The 17,841-nt window shown below is 45.2% G+C and overlaps 2 protein-coding genes across 3 annotated transcripts in view; one reads left to right on the plus strand and one right to left on the minus strand.

The window, feature by feature from the left end:
* NCAPD3 (non-SMC condensin II complex subunit D3) overlaps window positions 1–9,808 on the plus strand; it is a 54,674-nt gene extending 44,866 nt beyond the window's left edge. For both annotated transcript variants that reach the window (XM_083714310.1, XM_083714311.1), the window contains exons 27-35: window positions 1,313–1,512; window positions 1,663–1,773; window positions 2,667–2,843; window positions 3,409–3,560; window positions 4,267–4,394; window positions 4,532–4,609; window positions 7,309–7,383; window positions 7,493–7,553; window positions 8,689–9,808. In XM_083714310.1, coding sequence (XP_083570436.1) covers window positions 1,313–1,512; window positions 1,663–1,773; window positions 2,667–2,843; window positions 3,409–3,560; window positions 4,267–4,394; window positions 4,532–4,609; window positions 7,309–7,383; window positions 7,493–7,553; window positions 8,689–8,800 — 1,094 coding nt within the window. In that variant the 3' untranslated portion in view covers window positions 8,801–9,808. The remainder of the gene's footprint in view (window positions 1–1,312; window positions 1,513–1,662; window positions 1,774–2,666; window positions 2,844–3,408; window positions 3,561–4,266; window positions 4,395–4,531; window positions 4,610–7,308; window positions 7,384–7,492; window positions 7,554–8,688) is intronic.
* A 1,716-nt stretch (window positions 9,809–11,524) lies between these two features.
* Window positions 11,525–17,841, minus strand: part of JAM3 (junctional adhesion molecule 3) — a 42,025-nt gene continuing 35,708 nt past the window's right edge. The window contains exon 9 of the mRNA XM_083714817.1: window positions 11,525–16,837. Coding sequence (XP_083570943.1) covers window positions 16,802–16,837 — 36 coding nt within the window. The 3' untranslated portion in view covers window positions 11,525–16,801. The remainder of the gene's footprint in view (window positions 16,838–17,841) is intronic.

A 17,841-nucleotide genomic window follows, 5' to 3' on the forward strand; every position in this document is an offset into this window, starting at 1 on the left:
GGATTGTTGTGATGATGTACCCAAAATGCCATGGATACTACAAAATATTCCCAGACTGCTAGTATTAGCTGTGAATTATTGCAGGGTTTCCCATTTCTTGCATGGGAGGTACTGGTTTGTTTGCCTCTTGTGCACATTTTACACTCCTCTTTTGTTAATTCCAAGGTTCGGTTGCAGGAGCCTGCGATTGAACCGGCACTGTGTAGTGGATTTGGGGCTGTGCTCGGTGTCTGTTCCCAGGCTTAGAGTGGTGCTTTGGGAAATTCTCTTTTGGCTTAAATATCTGGGAGTTGCTTCATTTTATCCTTGGGAGGAACTTTTAAAGGAGGCCTTCACCATGAGGTAGAAAATCTAGACTGCTTCTGCGGGAGAGAACAGCAAAGACCTGGTGAAGAGAGCACAGCAGAGGTTATATTTTCTGAGAATCCTCCGGAAAAACAATCTCTCAAAGGACCTGTTGATGGCATTTTACCATTGCACTGTGGAAAGCGTATTAACTTGTGGTCTGTGTGTGTGGTTTGGGAGCTGCACGGCCAGGGAAAAAACAATGCTATCCAGGGTTGTAAAGACTGCAGAGAGAATAATTGGGTGCACTCTTCCCACCTTAGATCAAATCTATGCTGCCAGGTGCCACAAGAAAGCGGCAGAGATAGCACAGGATAGTACGCATCCCGGAAATTATCTCTTTCAGCTTCAGCTTTCTGGAAGAAGGTATAGGGTTATAAAGGCCAGGACTAGCCGCCTGAGAAACAGTTTTATTCAATCTATTCAACTGAAATTCTGGTTCTAAACGCAGCATAAGGGGTCTCTATAGTATAGTGTATTTTAAAATGGGGTTTTAGAGTTTTTAGGGGGTTTTGAATGTTTTATGTAGTTTTGTGGTAGTTTTATGTAGTTTTTCAATTTCATTGTTCTGCATGGGACAATGGCAATAAAGATATCGTATATATCATATACTCACTCTTCTGAATGTGCTGGATAGACTTCTTTGGCTGGTTATGCCACTGGCTTGCTCACAAGAGCCTCTCATCTCCATCTAATTGGTTGAGACACATTCATAAGAACAAGGCCCCTCTCTCCTTGCAGTGGGTGCCATTATCCTTGTGTGTGTGTGCGCTTTGAGTCCCTTGCACAAGAGTTTAAAAGCAAGCCCCAACCTCATTTTGCATTTCCCTGTGAAGCCGCTTGACTAGGTGAGCTGTCCCTAACTGCAAAGAGCCTTGTGCAGAGCTAAGACCGCTTTGCTCCCAGCTTAAAATGTTGGACTTTTCTGGTGTTTGGAAGTAACTTTCTCCATCCTTTTTGTTTCCAGCCTGCTTTGTGGACAGAGCCCTGCCTCTCGACCTGGAGGCCAGCGCTCTGCTCTCCGACACCTTTGAGGTCCTGAGCTGCAAGGAGATCAAGCTCTCGGCCATGAAATCCAGGCCAGAGGATGACATTGAGCCGGATGAGGACCAGCTGGCCATTGCCAACGCTGTCGTGCGGGTGGCCCAGAAGAAAATGATCTCGCAAGTGAGTATAGCAGCTCCAAAGAGAGTCTGGGAAAGTCCTTGGGAGTGACACCACTGTGCTCTCCCTTAGCAACATGCTAAATCTCCGTTGTTTTGAATAAAGCAGCCCCATTCCACTGAATCCATCTCTACTCAATCCAACCCCCCACAGGTTCAGAAGAGGAATTTTATTGAGAATGTCATTCCCATCATCACGTCGCTGAAGACCTCATTGGAGGAGAACAGGCTTCCAGCTCTGAGAGAACTCATGAACTATCTCCGGGTAATATTTCAGGCCAGGGTCATTTAGTTAAACCCATGATTTAGGGGCAACTCCCTGCCCTGGGCATTCCCTGCACCCAGTGGGTATTGTTGCCCAGTCCTGGTTGCCACGTATTGTGACAAGGCACATGCTGCCTGCTGTCCTGGGGTCTGAGCGGTAGAGAGGTGTGGGAGATCATGATGGACTGGTTGGAGGTTGTGCGACTGATAAGGATGTCTGCAGAGGAAGAGAGCCTGGATGCACACCGAGGAGCCTCTGGGGGCATGTTTAATGTTGCTGGGCTAAATGATCAGCAGTCAAAATGCCACAAGTAGCATCTCTCGATAGGATCTGGAGGCTCTGTGGGCCTGGCAGTGGCACAATTAAGCGTTTGCACCAGCCTGTTCTGGTGTCTTGATAGACTGGAGGGGAGAATGACCTGTGTCATAGGTAACAGTGGCGAAAGAACAATTGTTGGACATTGAAGGTTGAGTGAGGAGCACAAGATACACTTGGAGATAATGCCCTTCCTTATGGAGTCTTTACATGTGTGTGCACGCGCACACACCAGGACTTTGCTTCAGTTGCTTGTTCTCCACACTAGCCAACTGCCATTCTTGATCTTCCCTGCTGCAGTATTATTGCCTGAGTATCTTGGCCAGACATTCTTTAAATCAGAGGGTCATTTCACCACTTTAAGATCTTCACTTGAACATCAGCAGAAAGCATAGCTGATGAAATAATAATAATCGCCTTCCATGCCTGCATCCCAGGGGATTTCCAAGCACACCCTTAAAAACAGCAAAAATATTTTGTAAAACAGTAGAACCAGGTGTAGATTTTAAAAACAGCCCACGACAAATATCTAAGGCATCCAGTTTAACCACCACTGACTTCTATGTTGCATCTTCCAGGAGGTGATGCAAGATTATCGAAATGAAATCAAAGAGTTATTTGCCATGGACAAGCAGCTGGCCGCCGAGCTGGAGTACGACATGAGGAAGTATGAGGAGCAGCTGAAAATGGAGTCTGAGCGAGACCAGGAGCTGGCCAGAGAGGCAGGATCCCTTCACGCCCTGGCAGTCGCGCAGGTACAAACTCCCACCCTCCCAAGCAGGGGCTTGTGAGGATTGTGTTTGCTAGCCCCAGCTATGTGAGTCCTGTTTTTCCCAACAGGCTAGTCCCCAACCCTCTTCCACTGTTGCCTGCTGGCGTACCCAGCTGCTGCTTTTTCAAGATTTTGCGGTAGCATGCCAAGGAGCAGCTAACGTCCTGATGTCAGGAGATTGACAGTTGGCTGGCCTCACTCATCTGCCACGTTTTGCACCCCAGAGGGATGGGAGATACACAGTTCTTCACCCCTGTGCTAAACTACGTTGAAACCCCTTACTGGCTATTCCTGTTTTCCAGCCTAGTCCTGTCCCCTCCCATTGTCACCCCAAGCTGGCAGGGCAAAAGCTCCCAGCTCTGCCACAAGTGACTTTAAGACAGTTTACACCCAACTTGAGTTTTCTGTTTGTAACACAGGAATGATGAGGGGTTGGCATCGCAGAGTTGGGGTGAGCCTATTGACAGTAGCGTGAAGCCCTCCTTGCCCCTGATTGACCCCACAGTGGAATTTAAGCACTGCTCCATTTTCTCCTTTTTAAATCATAGTCTCCCACTTTGGAAAAAGAAGCACTTCCTGGTTATCAAAATGCAGCTGCTTCTGCAACTGCTGCAAATGATTCGGCCTCGCCTTTGAGATCCCCTCCTTCTCCAGCACCTGTTGGGTTTACTTCACCCAGGCCAGGCATCCTGAAGGCCAGGTACGGGACTCTGTGGACTCAAGTCGGGCTTTCTGTGCTTCTGCTGCTTTTCTGGGATTCAGCAAATCCTTAATCTGAGTATCTTCTGTGCATCTTCACAGGCAGCATTTGTGTGCAGCTTGCCTTATACACTTTCTCGGCTGTGGCTCCAATCTGGTGGAACGCTCTGTCACAAGAGACTAGGGCCCTGCGGGACCTGACATCTTTCCGCAGGGCCTGCAAGACAGAGCTGTTCCACCAGGCCTTTGGTCAGGGCGCAGCCTGACTCCCTCCTCTGGCAATCTGCACAGAATTTTGCTTAATGGTTGCCATCAATTTGATTTTAATTAATTTTTATAATGAAATGTTTTTAGAATGTTGGATTATTTGATTGTTGTTAGCCGCCCTGAGCCCGGCTTCGGCTGGGGAGGGCAGGATATAAATTATTATTATTATTATTATTATTATTATTATTATTAGGCCTTTATCGTGTGCTAAACTGTCACACTTCGTGCGAGATGGTTGCTGCTAGCCTTAGGTTTGTCTACATACCATCAGGTTATAAATCAAGTGTATCAATGCACTGAACTGCAGGTTCAAAGGAATCTTTTTCCAGAGGTCCAATTGGTTGTCGCCTTGTGATGCTCGGCAGATGCTCTTCTAAAGCTTGCTTACTCTGCAGTGACCGGAACGCTAGCAACATCTCTACCCTTTTCCTCCTTCCTAGGAACAGGTCCTTGAATACCATTGCCATCCTCAACTCTGCTAAGAAGGTCGCAGAGGCTGCTTTCAGTCAGCGCAGCAGGAGCCTGGGCGGGAGACCCACATCTCCGGGGAGCAGGCAGAACAGTAAAGGTGAGCCTTTCTTTAGCTGGTAGAGATTCTGTCTCAGAACCACCTTAAATGTACACACAGTTCCTGATCCAGACTAACTAGAGGTGTCTTGCTGGGGATAATCACTGTCTCTAACACGCTTCTCCTTTTTCTTTTAGTGTCTTTGGCGAGTCTAAACCGACCATCATCTGGAACCAACGTTCCCCTGGAAGGTCGAGCAATCAGTACCCCTGAGCGTAAGTTTCTGAAGAGGTGGTCTGTTATGGAGGGGTGTGTGGAAGCAGCCCTACTTTGAGGGGAATGTAGCAGGGCTGGCTTCGGGGGTCTCCTAGTCCCCTAGCCCTGCCATTTCTGGTCAAGCATAAAGAAAACACAAAAGGAAAATTGCACTCCACTGCAACCTTGCAAAGAAAAAAAACCAAACCAAACCTGGCAAGTGCAACGGTAGAAAATGGCAGCGTATTACAAATTCAGTGCACACAGTTCATAACAACAAAGAGTCCAACCAGGCAGTCAAATAGCTACTTTAAGAGAGTCATGAATCCCTTCCTACCATGCCTCCACCAGTAACAGCTCATGGTGAATGAACACCATTCTTTTCATCTGTGGACTCCCAACTCCCATCAGGCTCGGCCAGTGATGGCATGATGGGAGTTGTAGTCCAGCAGCATTTGAAGGGACAGATTTCTCCATTCCTAGTATATGGTCTTTCTTTCTCAGTGGTCTGAAATCCTGATGTGCATATATGTTTTTCTGGTCAAGTGTCTCAGCACTAATCCTCATGACCATTTCTTGGTAGATCAACCCAGCATTAGACCTGCACTCATTGGTACCTTCCCTAGCACAGTGTTTTGGCTTCAGGCTCCACTTCAAAATTGTATTCCATATTCCTAAAGGATATTGGCTGACAAATGTGTGTCCACATGTTGACAACAGCTCTTCCTGAATCCCCTTCTTCCCAAATCATACTGGGCAGATGAGACAGCAAAGGGTAGTTCAGGTGATTTGGTTGGTTGCCTGTCCCTAGTGACAGTCAGTCTGCAAGTTTTGGCTGGAAGGAAAGGAAGCTGCAAGTTTACATTTATTTTTGCATTACCTGTATTTTGTACCCTGATCTTCCTAATCATGGCAGAAGAAGGAGCCATGCAGGGCACTAAGTCATGTCCCTGACCACTTGCAATGCTAATGGGCGCCATTCTGATTTGCAAGATTTCACATTTACTTAAGGTTTGAAATTTACCTTTTGAAAGAGTAAGATGAACCGCTGGATGCTGTGCCCAGAGACCCAAATTTTTTATTCGCATACACAGGATTGTGGAATGAACACTTTCCTGACTGTACCTTAAGCAGTGGGTCATAAAGTTTGTGTGTGATGCTTCAAGTTGTCCTAAACTGGTGGGCATTCGCATTTGCATGTGTACCCCCCCCAAAAAAAAATGGGGAGGGAAATAAAGGCAGCACTCTGTGAAATCAAATATTCATGAAGCCTACAGGAGCCTGTGCCTTTATTTTGGAAGGGCTCCAACGCTCTGTGATAGCTGCTGCTATCTTCAGTCTAAAAGTGATCTGCAACAGGCCAGGGAAAGACCGTGCCCCAAGACCTTAGGTGACCAGGAGAGTGTCTCTTTTTCAAAGCCATGCTGTGATATTCACAGCAAGCTGACTGCAGACATCTGACCCTCTGTGCCATCCTCTCCCCGACTTGGCTGAGTTGATAGACTCAACATTAACACCAGATGTCCTTAACTTCCCAACGTCAGCTTTGCGCAAAGTCTTGGGATGCCACAGCCGTGAAAACCGTGCCTTCCTTTCTGCCTGGGGGCTGGCACTGATGCTCCATTTAAGCAACATATGCTGGGGAGAGTGGGAGGGAGGGGACTGTTAATCCCATTGGGGGCCAAGGCTTAAAATTCCAGCTTTGCTTCCTAGCAGTGACACAAGCTGTGTGTCACATTACTACTGCCTGAGCTGGCCAGGATTGAGCTGTCATCGCCCCACTGGCTCTGGGTCCCCCGGTCCTAAAATGAGAAGGAAACTATATGGTCCAAAAAACAATCAACAGACACAGAGAGAAAAATACGGAACCTGAACAAAAACTCACTGTGTGTGCCAACCCACTGTTTCTTCAACAAATCATGAATTGAACAAACAAGCCACAGTTTGGCTTGTTTCCAAGCTGGTCTTGTGCCTCTTTGGGCTGGTGAGTACCTTGGGTGGAGTATGCAAGCAAGCCATGGTTAAACAAGTGTTTTTACTTTTGGCAGAACAGCAAGTCACAGTTAGGCTAAACAAACCATAGGTTTATTTGTGAGCCAGGATACTTAGTCCCTTAGGACATAATGCCAAGCCATAGATTGGTGTTACATGTATGAGCAGCTCTCTCTCCTGTTGTGTGCCACTATTCTGAACCTGCTTCTGGGTTCCCTGGAAACTAAAGAGCTGCTTCTGCACGCAGTTTGGTGTGCAGTCATTCCACTGATTCATCTAATCAAAACAGTCTACTCAGATGGGCAGCAGCTCTCCAGAGTCTCTTGCGGCTATCATCCAGGGCTTGAATCCAGAATATTGTGCAGGCAAAGCATGTGACTATGGTTCCTCCCCAAAACCTACCTACTGACTTACCCAAACATTTTATTAGCCTGCTTACCCACACAAATCTCCATGAAGCCATGAATGGCATATCAGGAGCCTGAAAAATGGAAGTTAAAGGAGAAGAGGTGAATTTTCCATATTTCAAACTGTTTCCTTCCCTTACCCTGAGCAATTAGGTGTTTGCATACCTGGTTGATTCCCCCATCTTTGTTATAGCAATCTGAGGAGGTCTGGCTGCTAGGGAGGGGTTTAGTATTGGCCACTCCCCCGTCTCGCAACACTCCTTTCAGTTCTTAAGTGTCCAGGTGAGCTTGTGCTAAACTTTGTGGTGTTTTTCCCCCAGAGACTATTAACAACGTGACCTTTGGGTCAGGAGTCAGTTATATCCATCAAACCCAAACGCCAGCTTCAGATGCAGGTAAGTTGCTGCTGTGCATTATTGTGGTTAGATAGAAAGAAACAAAAGGCAGGCAGACAGAAAAAAACAAACCTGAGGCATATTAATATTTCTGCCATTCCACTTGCAGGAGATCAAGGAGCCCAGGAGCCACCAAGTCAGATTATCTGCTTGCCTTTACCAGATTCGCCGTGAGTATAATAGATGCCTTGGCTGGGACAGCTCTGCAATCCCAGAATCAGCTTGTGCCAAACAGTAGTTCTGCATGTTTTTGTCCCACTCTTCCTCCAAAGAGCTCAGGGTGACACACACAGTTCACACACACCCTCCTGCCGTTTTATGTATTAGTCTGATAGAGTGAGTGCAACAGCCCCAAGGTCACCCATTGAACTTTGCATTGGAGCGGGGATTCGAACTTGGTCTCCCCCAGTTCTAGTTCTGCACTCCAACCAACACTTGTGCTCCGTGCAGTGGAGATCACAGACAGAATGTATTCCCAGGCACTAGTGCTGTTTCTCTCTGGCAGAAAGAATAACGGTTGAAACCAGCGGTAACTGCCCTTTTTGCAAAATAGTGGTGAAACACTGTGTCTTGTGGTGCAGCCAGCAAAGGGTTATTGAATAGAGAAGATGTCAATGTGCTGTTCATTGGAAAGCCACCCAAATGACCTTTGTTTCAAAGCTTGCTGGTGGAAAATATCACTGTAAACTGCAGTTGGGGGACAGATGTCAGAGTGCTTCCCATAACTCTCTTTTTAAAAATAACTGTACATAAAAGTCTTGGAAATAAGTAACTACTACATGCCATCTTTCAGAGCAAAACCCTCTCTATCTGTCAAATAGTAAGTTAGGAAGAAGTATTCTAGGCTAGCCTTCTCTCTCTCATTCTAGTTTTCAGCAAGTAGGGATTTTGTTTACATGAGCAGCATTCAAGCGATTTTCTAGAATAGAACTCGTCATGCCCATTCATTTCAATTGGTCTGCTCTGGGTAGGACCAACAATGGATGCAATCCTTGCTTTCCTCGTTGAACAAAAGCAGATTGATTCCCCATTGTTTGGTGAGACCCCCGTTTTGTGCAGATTTTGGCTGCACACTAAACTTGTGTTTCCTGTTATAGTGCAGAATGACTAAGCCAGGAATGGATAGCCTGTGTACTTTGAGATGTTAATTAAACTACAGCTCCCATCATCCTCTGTCCATGTAGGCTGGCGTTAATGGGAGCAGGAGGCTGATGACATGCAGAGGGCCACGGATTCCCCATCCCTGCTCTAAACACTAGTTTACTTAACCTATTTTTCAAAACTATTTTCCATCTCAACTTGTAGGTTGCCGCAGCCTCAGCAGTGGAAGATAAACTCTCCAATGAGGAGAAGCAATCCCGCAAGTGTAGGGCTGAGGAGGTCCAGCCGCAAGACTCCCAGGCTGTCAAGCAAATGATGGCCCTTGCCTTCTATAGCCCCAGCTTGTAAAGAAGCATGATCATGTTTTACGTCCCCTCTGCAATAGCTTGAGGAGACTATTTGAAGATCACGGCTTGCTTTTGTAATTGCTGTATGATAAATGTCTATTTTGATACTGTTAATATTAGTAATTCATCACTGCACTGGTTGGGGCACACTCTGTATATATTTGAGCTTCTATATACATGTACTGGAATAATTTTAAAAAGTCATTGAGGCAGTTGAATCCAGGTTGGTGGGGCTGCACATCCGAGTTGCTCCTGCCAAAGAACCAACATGTACTGTCTCACAAAAAATCTTTCTTCAAACATTTACCTTCACAGCTTTTATCTCATTTTACTTTCTGGACATGCACCTTTTGAGTAATATACCAGTGTTTAGTCAAATGGGAAAGAGACTTGGCTTTCATGGACAAATGCTTTGTCCAGATCAGATCATCTACTGCAGGGAAAGCCTTTGCAATTATTTCCATGGAAAGAATGCATGTGAACAGTGCCATGCTGCAGTTGGACATCCCTTATTACGGAATCCTTCCCCTCCATGCACCCCACGAAAAAGCCAAAGAGCTACAGGAAGTTTCTATACATGAGCACTCCTTCTCCGCTGAGCTTCTCCTGCTCTCTTGAAGGTCCAAATGTCAAGAAGTCAGGAGAATCTGTGTTGTCCTCTGTTTAGAACAAGGAGCCCTAGCCAGCAAAGGGTGCAAGGAGAAAGGACCAAGGGCCACAGCCTTCTGGGATCTGAGCAAAACTAGGTGCCTCATTTCCAAATTTGACCTACAGGGCTTTGAAGACTTGTGCCAAAGCCATTGCTGGAGAAGAAACTTGGTAAGAGAGCTTTATTCAAATAACCGCAGCATGTGAATAACTTTGTGTATACACAACCTTCCTGTTCTTATCTTAATAGATTATTTCTTGGCTTCCAGCCAGGTTCTTAACTTAGGTTTGGTTATGATTGTATGCACAATAAATAAGAGCCAAGCTTACATGTTCAAGTATTTGATTTGATTGAAAACCTATCTGCAGATTTTGTGTGTGTGTGTGTGTGTGTGTGTGTGTGTGTGTGTGTGTGTGTGTCAGTCACTTGTTTGAGCCTTTCGTTTGCTGCCTTCTGTAATACATTTGTTTCCTGCATAGGTAAATAGTGTAATATCCGAAGACGATCTCGATCAAGAGGCTCTCAAAGTTATGAGCATTTTACTTAGAAATAGTTCTTATAAAAGAGGGGTCTGAAAACACGACTGTTATGAGGGTCAAATGTAAAAGGTCAGGACTATGTTTAAATTCCCAGATGGGTTGACTGCATGACTTTCCAAGAATAAAAGGGTCTTTTAAGGTTAGACTAATGGTTAGTCTAGTTCAGCATTGGCTCTGACTCATAGGGGCCAGTCAGCTGCTCAAGAAACCTGGCATAAAGGACCTAGTGGTAAAAACTGGCCTGTATGAAATTGTTTGAAATTGTCTACTTAGAGGGGGAACTGGATTATTTAACCTGTGTTGTTTTGTGCAATTTTTGCATAGTTTATTCTGGAATTATTTTGGATCTTGTGTGAATTAGGGAAAAGCACTGTCAATACAGAGAAATTATACTAACCACCCATCCAGCATCAGAAATGCTCCTTCAGTAGTGGAGGCTACCAGCTGTGCATTGTGCCCCTGCCTTGCTTTATATGTAGGGTTAGGCTGATGACTTGGACCCTCTTGGTGTGGGAGGAGTTTCTCTGCCTTCCATTCCACCTGCTGTGACAGCTTTGCCTCAGCCTTCTGTTGTGCTAGCAGCTAGATTCCATAATTGCTTAAGAGGCTAATTTATGTATCAGAAACGGAAGAAAGGGGAAATCACAAAGGGAGAATATACACAAGTAGCTAACAGTTGCAGGGCGAAGGCCTGGCAGGCCAAAGCTAATAATAAAGATTTGTTCAGCTATGTTCAAAGCAAGAGGAAGAACAAGCAGGTGGTAGGCCCTCTGCATGGAGAAGATAGGGAAGTGCTATTGGGTGATAGAGAGAAGGCGGAACTATGGGCCACAAACCTTTTTTTAAAAAAATCTGACTCAAATCTATATGGACTGCAGATTGTTCCATGCAGACCACCCCTTGAACACACAAATGCTAGTTCAACTGTGGTGTGCTTTCTGGCATCTTTTTTTTTTTAATGTCCATTTGTTTACTTAAAGCATTTATATACCTCTGTCCTACCCACAGAAGACATGTGGCGCTGAGGTTTTAAACAGCGACAGTATATATAACCCTGTGTTTCATCATGTACCCCAGTCTTTGCAGCCAAGCTGCTCTCAGGCTGTCTGCCCAAAGCTGTGTCTGTGGTGCTGACTTCATACGTACGTATAAGCAATCCATCATTGCTGCAGTCCAGTGAAGTTAGCCTCCCCCCCCCCCCCGGGAACGTTGTCACAAAGAAAGGTCAGTTGTCCTCCTGGGAGAGTTGCTATGCTAAAGTTGGTTCCAGTAACCTAGTGAGACTCCTTTAACATTTGTCTCGTACAGATTTCACCCAAATGCTAGGTAATATTTAATTCTACACAGGAACCTGCTGAACAAGTTCACACAACCCCTGGGTGGCTTCAGCAGCAAACCATCTCCCACTACTCCAAAAGCACCTCCATGTGTCCACCACCCTTTATTTGCAGAGAACTCATCCCACCTCACTTCCCAAACCACAACAAAAGACTACTACACACACCTTTTCTTTTTATATTTATGTAAAACATTCTTGGCAAAGTTAAATGCAACACATTAGTACAAACTTGTCAAATATTTACAATGAATTCTGTGAAGCTATTTCAAGGGCGGACACCCCTGACCTGGGAAGAGATGCCACTGGTACATTTCTGAACCCAGAATAGTCATGTTCTTCGGGGGTGGAGTATCCAAGTAAAAAATGAGGAATCAGCCTTTCAAGCACCCATCTATGTGACAAAACTGGATCAACTGATATGACTTCAATCTAAGAAACTCCCATGGTATAAATAAAAAGGAGATGAATAATCGGTCCCTCCTATCTAGGTCTTTCTCCCTTTTCACCTTTTGGAAGAACACTTCATTGAAGGCAACAACCACAGCCAACTCTCCTGTATAAGAGCAGATTATGGTGGTAAAAAGGCAGGCTTGTGCCACTTCAGACTGCAGCTAGTAGGGTCACATTTTTAACTGTCTTCCATCTAAAACAGTGCATGCTTATAAAGGAAGCATCTCAAGGAAATGATCGTATGAATCATTTCTTAAGTGCTAAATTATTGCATGCTCGGTGTGGAGTAGAGCATTCAAAAAATGAATGCTCTACTCCACCTGCACCACCTGCAAGTTGAAGTGGTATGTTCCCCCACTCTACCCCCTCCTTTTGCATGATATGGGGCTGCATAGTTACCTGCTGCAGAATGGGACAGTATGGTCCTGAGAGGTGGTAGGATGGACAGTAGCATTTCAGAGTATAAGTGAAAAAATCATTTATTTATTTAAAAGGGAGAAAACCACTTTCCTAAGTGGAAAGTTAACTGCGTATACCAAACTGCATTGTTTTCCTCCTTGGGTGAGACTTCATTATCTGTACTGGTGGCGGCTTGTTTTTTTAAGCCACAGAGGACCATTCGAAAATAGTTTCTCCAACTGCATTCTTAAAACTGCACCATCCAAAATTCTGCAACTTTGTGTGCAAAGTGGCGGCACTAAAAGAACTGAACCCAAGACCAATTCAGCCTTAGCCAGGTGCCCTAATAGCACACACTGAATCCCCAGCTTGCTGTTTAACAGAGAGTCCTCTCCCTGCTGCCAAGCCTACTGAGAACCAAACCTCCATGTTCCCCTTATACCTAGGCACCAGCTACCCAATATCCTACAGTGGCAGCTTTGCAAAGGGGATGGACTATATTTCTGCTTGGGGCTGGAGAGAAACTGTAGCCCTCCAGATGCTGTTGGGGACTCCAAATCCCATCATCCTTGACTGTTTGCCATGTTGGCTGAAGCTAAAAGGAGCTAGAATCCAACCGAATCAGGAGGACCCGACTGGCTCCCCATCCCTGTGCTAAGACCTTATCCCTCTTGCAGAACTACCATTTTCCCAGCCTGCAAATCATGACTGCTAATCCCAGATGGGCTTGAGTCGTGCAGACATGTCTCAAAGGTGGGTGGTGCTGCTAGCCCTTCATTTCAATTCCTTCTAATAAATTATAATACTGCAAGCCTTTGCTCCGCTCTCTGCCAAGCAGCACAATGAACAAACAAAAGTGGAAAGGAGAGCTGTTTTGATTCTGAAGGCAACCCTATTCTATCACTGAGGTTTAGAGGGGGGGAAGCATTTCGGCAGTGGAAGAAAATTATGCTTTGGTTGAATGCCTCTTAGAGGTAGCCATGGTTAAATCAAAACAAGATAGCGGCAGTGAAATGCCCTGGTACATCTTCCCTTTTATTGTTGCCACCTTAGCTTGAAAAGAGAGGGGAGGGATCTGGGCCCCTGCAAAGAAACGAAACACATCAATGACATCTCCAAACTCTCTTTAAACACACACACACACACCCTAAGAGAAAAGAAAAGAAAAATCCACTCGCCATTTCTGATATTCCAAGGCAGATTAATACAGACCATGAACAAAGGAAACACAAAACAGTCCAAAAAAATCAAAAAATGCAATAATAATATAAAATACTGTCTGCATCCAAAGTTAAGACCATAAAATTGATAGTTGAAAAACACCGTTGCTGCAAAAGTATGCTATGCTTTTTTTAAAAAGAAGAAACACACGCTTACCCCTCTTCCCCACCCCCACCCCACGGCAGGAAATTGTTCTTGCAGAACAATGACTGGCCCCACAGCACCCTTCCAGACTGCGGAATAAAACATGGCAAGAAACTCGGAATTATCAGCTTATAGCTAGATGTGTTGGCAGCCCCCATCATCACTGCTAAAAAGAGGGGGGGACCCTGTGTACTTTTCTAACCTCCTTTTCTAATTTGTGACCCAAGTTTATTCGAGTTGAAACTGAATGAATCACATGAGACCAAGAGGCGGCTTTAGCCTTCTTAAAACCTAACAGATTCATTTGGCAACTCTTCTTCTTTTGCTTTTACGTGTGTCCAGGATTCAAAGGGAACATCCAAAGGGTTAGAGCTGCCCTGGGTGTGCCAAAGGTCTTGCCCACATTTGGGGCTTTTCCTTCTAATGCCACGTTCTACCACAAACCTGTCCGTTTGGCGTGACACATCGAAAGGCTGCCATCTGATAAAACACTTCCCTTCCTGCAACTAATTGTACAGTTCCTTCCATCCTGGTCCATTTTGTTGCTGCAGGAAGAGCAGAAATACTGAGAGATAAAAGCAGTTCTTCCTGCAGATTACAATATGTCTTATTCCCCAACCACCCCCAACCCCAAATAAAGGGAAACAGGAAGAGAACAAGCTGCCCACTTGTCTTCTACAGTTTTCTGTGCTCTGTTAACAATACTGATATGGTTTGAATCAGCACAGGATCTCCCACCTGTCATTAAACAAAACCTAAGAAGCCTTTTTTCAAAAAAGCTACATTATTACTTAAACACTGTTTGGCCTACCAACCTATTTACATTTTAAATAGAAACATTACCCACTTTTTTTTTTAAGTAATCAAAATATATCTTTGCAAAAACTTTAGAATGCGGAATTCTACAAAAGGAGGAACGGTAGAAAAGCTTTGCCCTCAGTCTTGGTACCAAGTTGGAATTTCAGCCCTGCTGCACAGAAGGTTTGGGTTTTGCGCTTACCTGTCCAGGGAAGCACCTGTATGCTTTGATTGGCATGGAAAGGGGTGCACAACAGGCAAGATTGCTCCATGCAGATTAGCGGGATTAGGTGCTGTATGAGCACAGGGGGCATTTTGATGTAAAATGAGGAAGAAATGTTCTCATGCTGGCCTGAAAATGGCTGAAACATTGCGGAGACATTAAATGGGAAATTCGGCAAAGGTTCTCTGTCCCACTCTATCCTGCTTCATGTGGGTTTCTTGGGAATTTTGCTGTGGGCAAAACCTCAATTTGGAGAGGCCAAACTGGGGGTGGCGGTGGAGGAGCAGGATGACACAACCAACTTGTGGCACTGGAAACTGACAAGGCTGAGCTGACCATGCAACATCTGATCAGCCTACTGAATAATAAAAAAGATGGAATGACCAAAGAATCCTCCCAAGCAGTTAAAGCAGATTCACACAAACACACAAATATATATATATATTTTGCCAACACCACCCTCCAAATCCCAGCCTTTCTAACAACGTGATAACTGAATCCACAAGTTGCACTGGCTGGCTGAAGGCAGCATCACCAAGAAAACCCTTAACACCTGGATAACTCCAAGGCGAGGTGGTTCACCTATGTGTGCGCCGTACCACTTCCTAATACAGGTAGGGGTGGCTCACGTGACCAGATGCTCCACCATACAGGGAAAAAAAACACCCCGCACAGAGAAAACTAGAATGTCAGCAAGAAGGATTTTCGCCTAATCTTCCCAACAGCATGCTATTTTTCAATGTGAGAATCATTCACTTAGTTCTGTCAGTGCTGGTACAGAGGTTAACTGCCAGAACTACAATCTGATGTCCATCACCTAAGCCCAAATTAAGTTGTTATAGTGAAATGTGGTGATGGCATGACAACGGTCAACTACAAGGTGGGGAGGCGTGAGCCAGAGATGGTGTAGAATCAGAGGAATGGCTACCTTAGACCAAATCCCACCCTCTTAATCTGCCTTCTCCGCCAGCATAAAGTTACGACAACAAAATACCTTGTCATACCTTAACGAACACTCAGTGGGGAGAAGTGAATGGCTGTCCCACTTACTTCCTCACTGCCTGTTCCTAGACACAGTGGAGGATTGCAACTGACTCAGAAGAAAATCACAGCAGAGTGTCAAGAGCATATAAGCCTCAGCAAGGAATGCGGCTTGTATATATCTAGACTTGTGAGAGGGTGCCACACCATGCTGCCCCCACGCCTAGAGTACTTTTGTGAAAGGGAATGGTGCACAAAAGACATCAATAAAGACTATGGTAGCCTCCTAAGCCCTAGGATGCTTTGATGGCAGAAGGCTCATGGCATCCTATTTGTGCAGTGTGTGTTTTCATGGGAACTGCATCCTATTATTATTATTATTATTATTACTGCACCATCCTGGAATTCCTGCCATCTCCATGTGTTGATTGGTGCCTTGTGTGCATGTTTAATAAGCGGACACCGTTGGCAAGAATTACAGCAATTGACTGGCAGCAACGTAGTTTCTGGTGGGCTCTGGAAGTGTCTGCTGTTTCCGTTAGTTGCGCTTTAGGAAAACGAAAGCACACACGGCTTCTGTGCTTTTCAACGCAGCTGCTGCAAGAGCGCAGGATCCCAACTCAAAGCATCAGGTCACCAGATGCTTAGCTGGCCAGTAGGGCCTTTCTGATCTCTCTAGGCAGAATTTCGTTCTACTGCCATTGTTAACACTTCTGTGAATTAAAAAAGAGAGAGAGAAGAAATGGAAAAGGAAGTAGTGTAAGCCCATTTCTAAGATTTCCCCTTTTAAGTGCTGGTAGCCTGGCAATCTGTAAAACGCTGGCAGGAGGCAGCTCCACAGCCTCCAATGGCATGGAGGAATGATGGAGGAACGTGGTCCCACGGATACTTTTAGGGAATCGTTATTTCTCCTGCCAAAGGTCCTTTCCTTGTCCACAGGGTCTGGACCGTGCTGATCTACATGGCACTTTCCAGGGAATAAGAGATTGGTTTGGTTATTTTTAAAAAGAAAGAAAGAAATCATCGCTTGACTTTGGCCAAAAAAATAAAAATCAGGTATGCACACGTGTGTGAGTGTGTGTGCATGGGTGATTTGTTCAGTTTTCCTCTAAAGCGCATCCATGCACACGCCCTTTGTTATCTGCTCTTTCATAAAGAGTTCCAGAAGGAGGTTCTATCCATATTCCATTCTTGCTGATGGGCAAAATCCAGATTTCTTCTGCCATTTCATATCACAAATGAGGACTTGTGCCTGAAGTCACCCTGGAATGGAGAAACAAAGTTTTTCAGGTGGGGGGGGGGTATAGAAGTTCTATAGGGTACACCTTCTGCAACTGCTTGCCCCAGCCTAAATTAAAGCAAAGTCATTCTATGAAACGGAGTCATTATAGGCCATTTTTGTATCCTACACTTAAGACTTATGAGGGGTTCTGGGTTTTCACACATCCCTTTGGTCCCTGTGGCTTCAGAATGGAGGCGATGGAGTCAAAAAAGCAGCACTCTGTTCTTCCTCCTCCTCGGCCTCCCACTCACACCTGCCACATGTAGTGCTCCAACCAGCACAATCTCCTGAGACTTCCCTGGCCTCTTCCTATAGGTGGAGTCATACGAAGGCGGCTGCAGCTCACCTTTTAGCTTGTGGTTCTGAATGACTCCCATGTGTGCATGCAGATTGAATGACTCCAGGGCTCCTTAAAGCAGCCACGTGTGTGTTTCTGCTGCAGGGTAGATATTTTGTTTTTCTCACCTGCCTGAGAAGGTCAGACAGATGGGAAAGTGGGAACCAGATCAAGCTGTGCATGGGCAGGAAGGGTGCTTGTTAACGGCACTCGCTCACATTCCTCCCTTTCTTTTGTTGGCTCCCCTACCATTGAGATTTAAATTGCAAGCTGCTTGGGGCAGGGACCTGGCTTCCTCCATTTAACTTTCAAGGTGCTTTGTTCTGCCTTGTGAAGCTAAATAATTCCACTTTGAAGGGAAGCCCGGATTCACATCTATTCTGCACTTAAAAAGCCCAAAGTTGCATGCAATGAACCTTTACACTTTGTGCAAACAAAATAACTCGGGATAGAATTATTTAATCTATATAACTCTGGAGGAAAGCAGCTCATTGCCTTCTCTCACCCACTACTAGCAAAGGCTGAAAACTTCATGCACAACTGGGCGGGGTTCAGTGAAACACTTAATTTATAAATAAGAAACAAATATGCAAATCAGACCAATTTTTCTTAATTTATACAGGTCACAGAATCCACCTTTTCCCAGTC

This window comes from Podarcis gaigeae, assembly GCF_964106915.1.
Source record: "Podarcis gaigeae genome assembly, chromosome: 15".
Taxonomy (NCBI): domain Eukaryota; kingdom Metazoa; phylum Chordata; class Lepidosauria; order Squamata; family Lacertidae; genus Podarcis; species Podarcis gaigeae.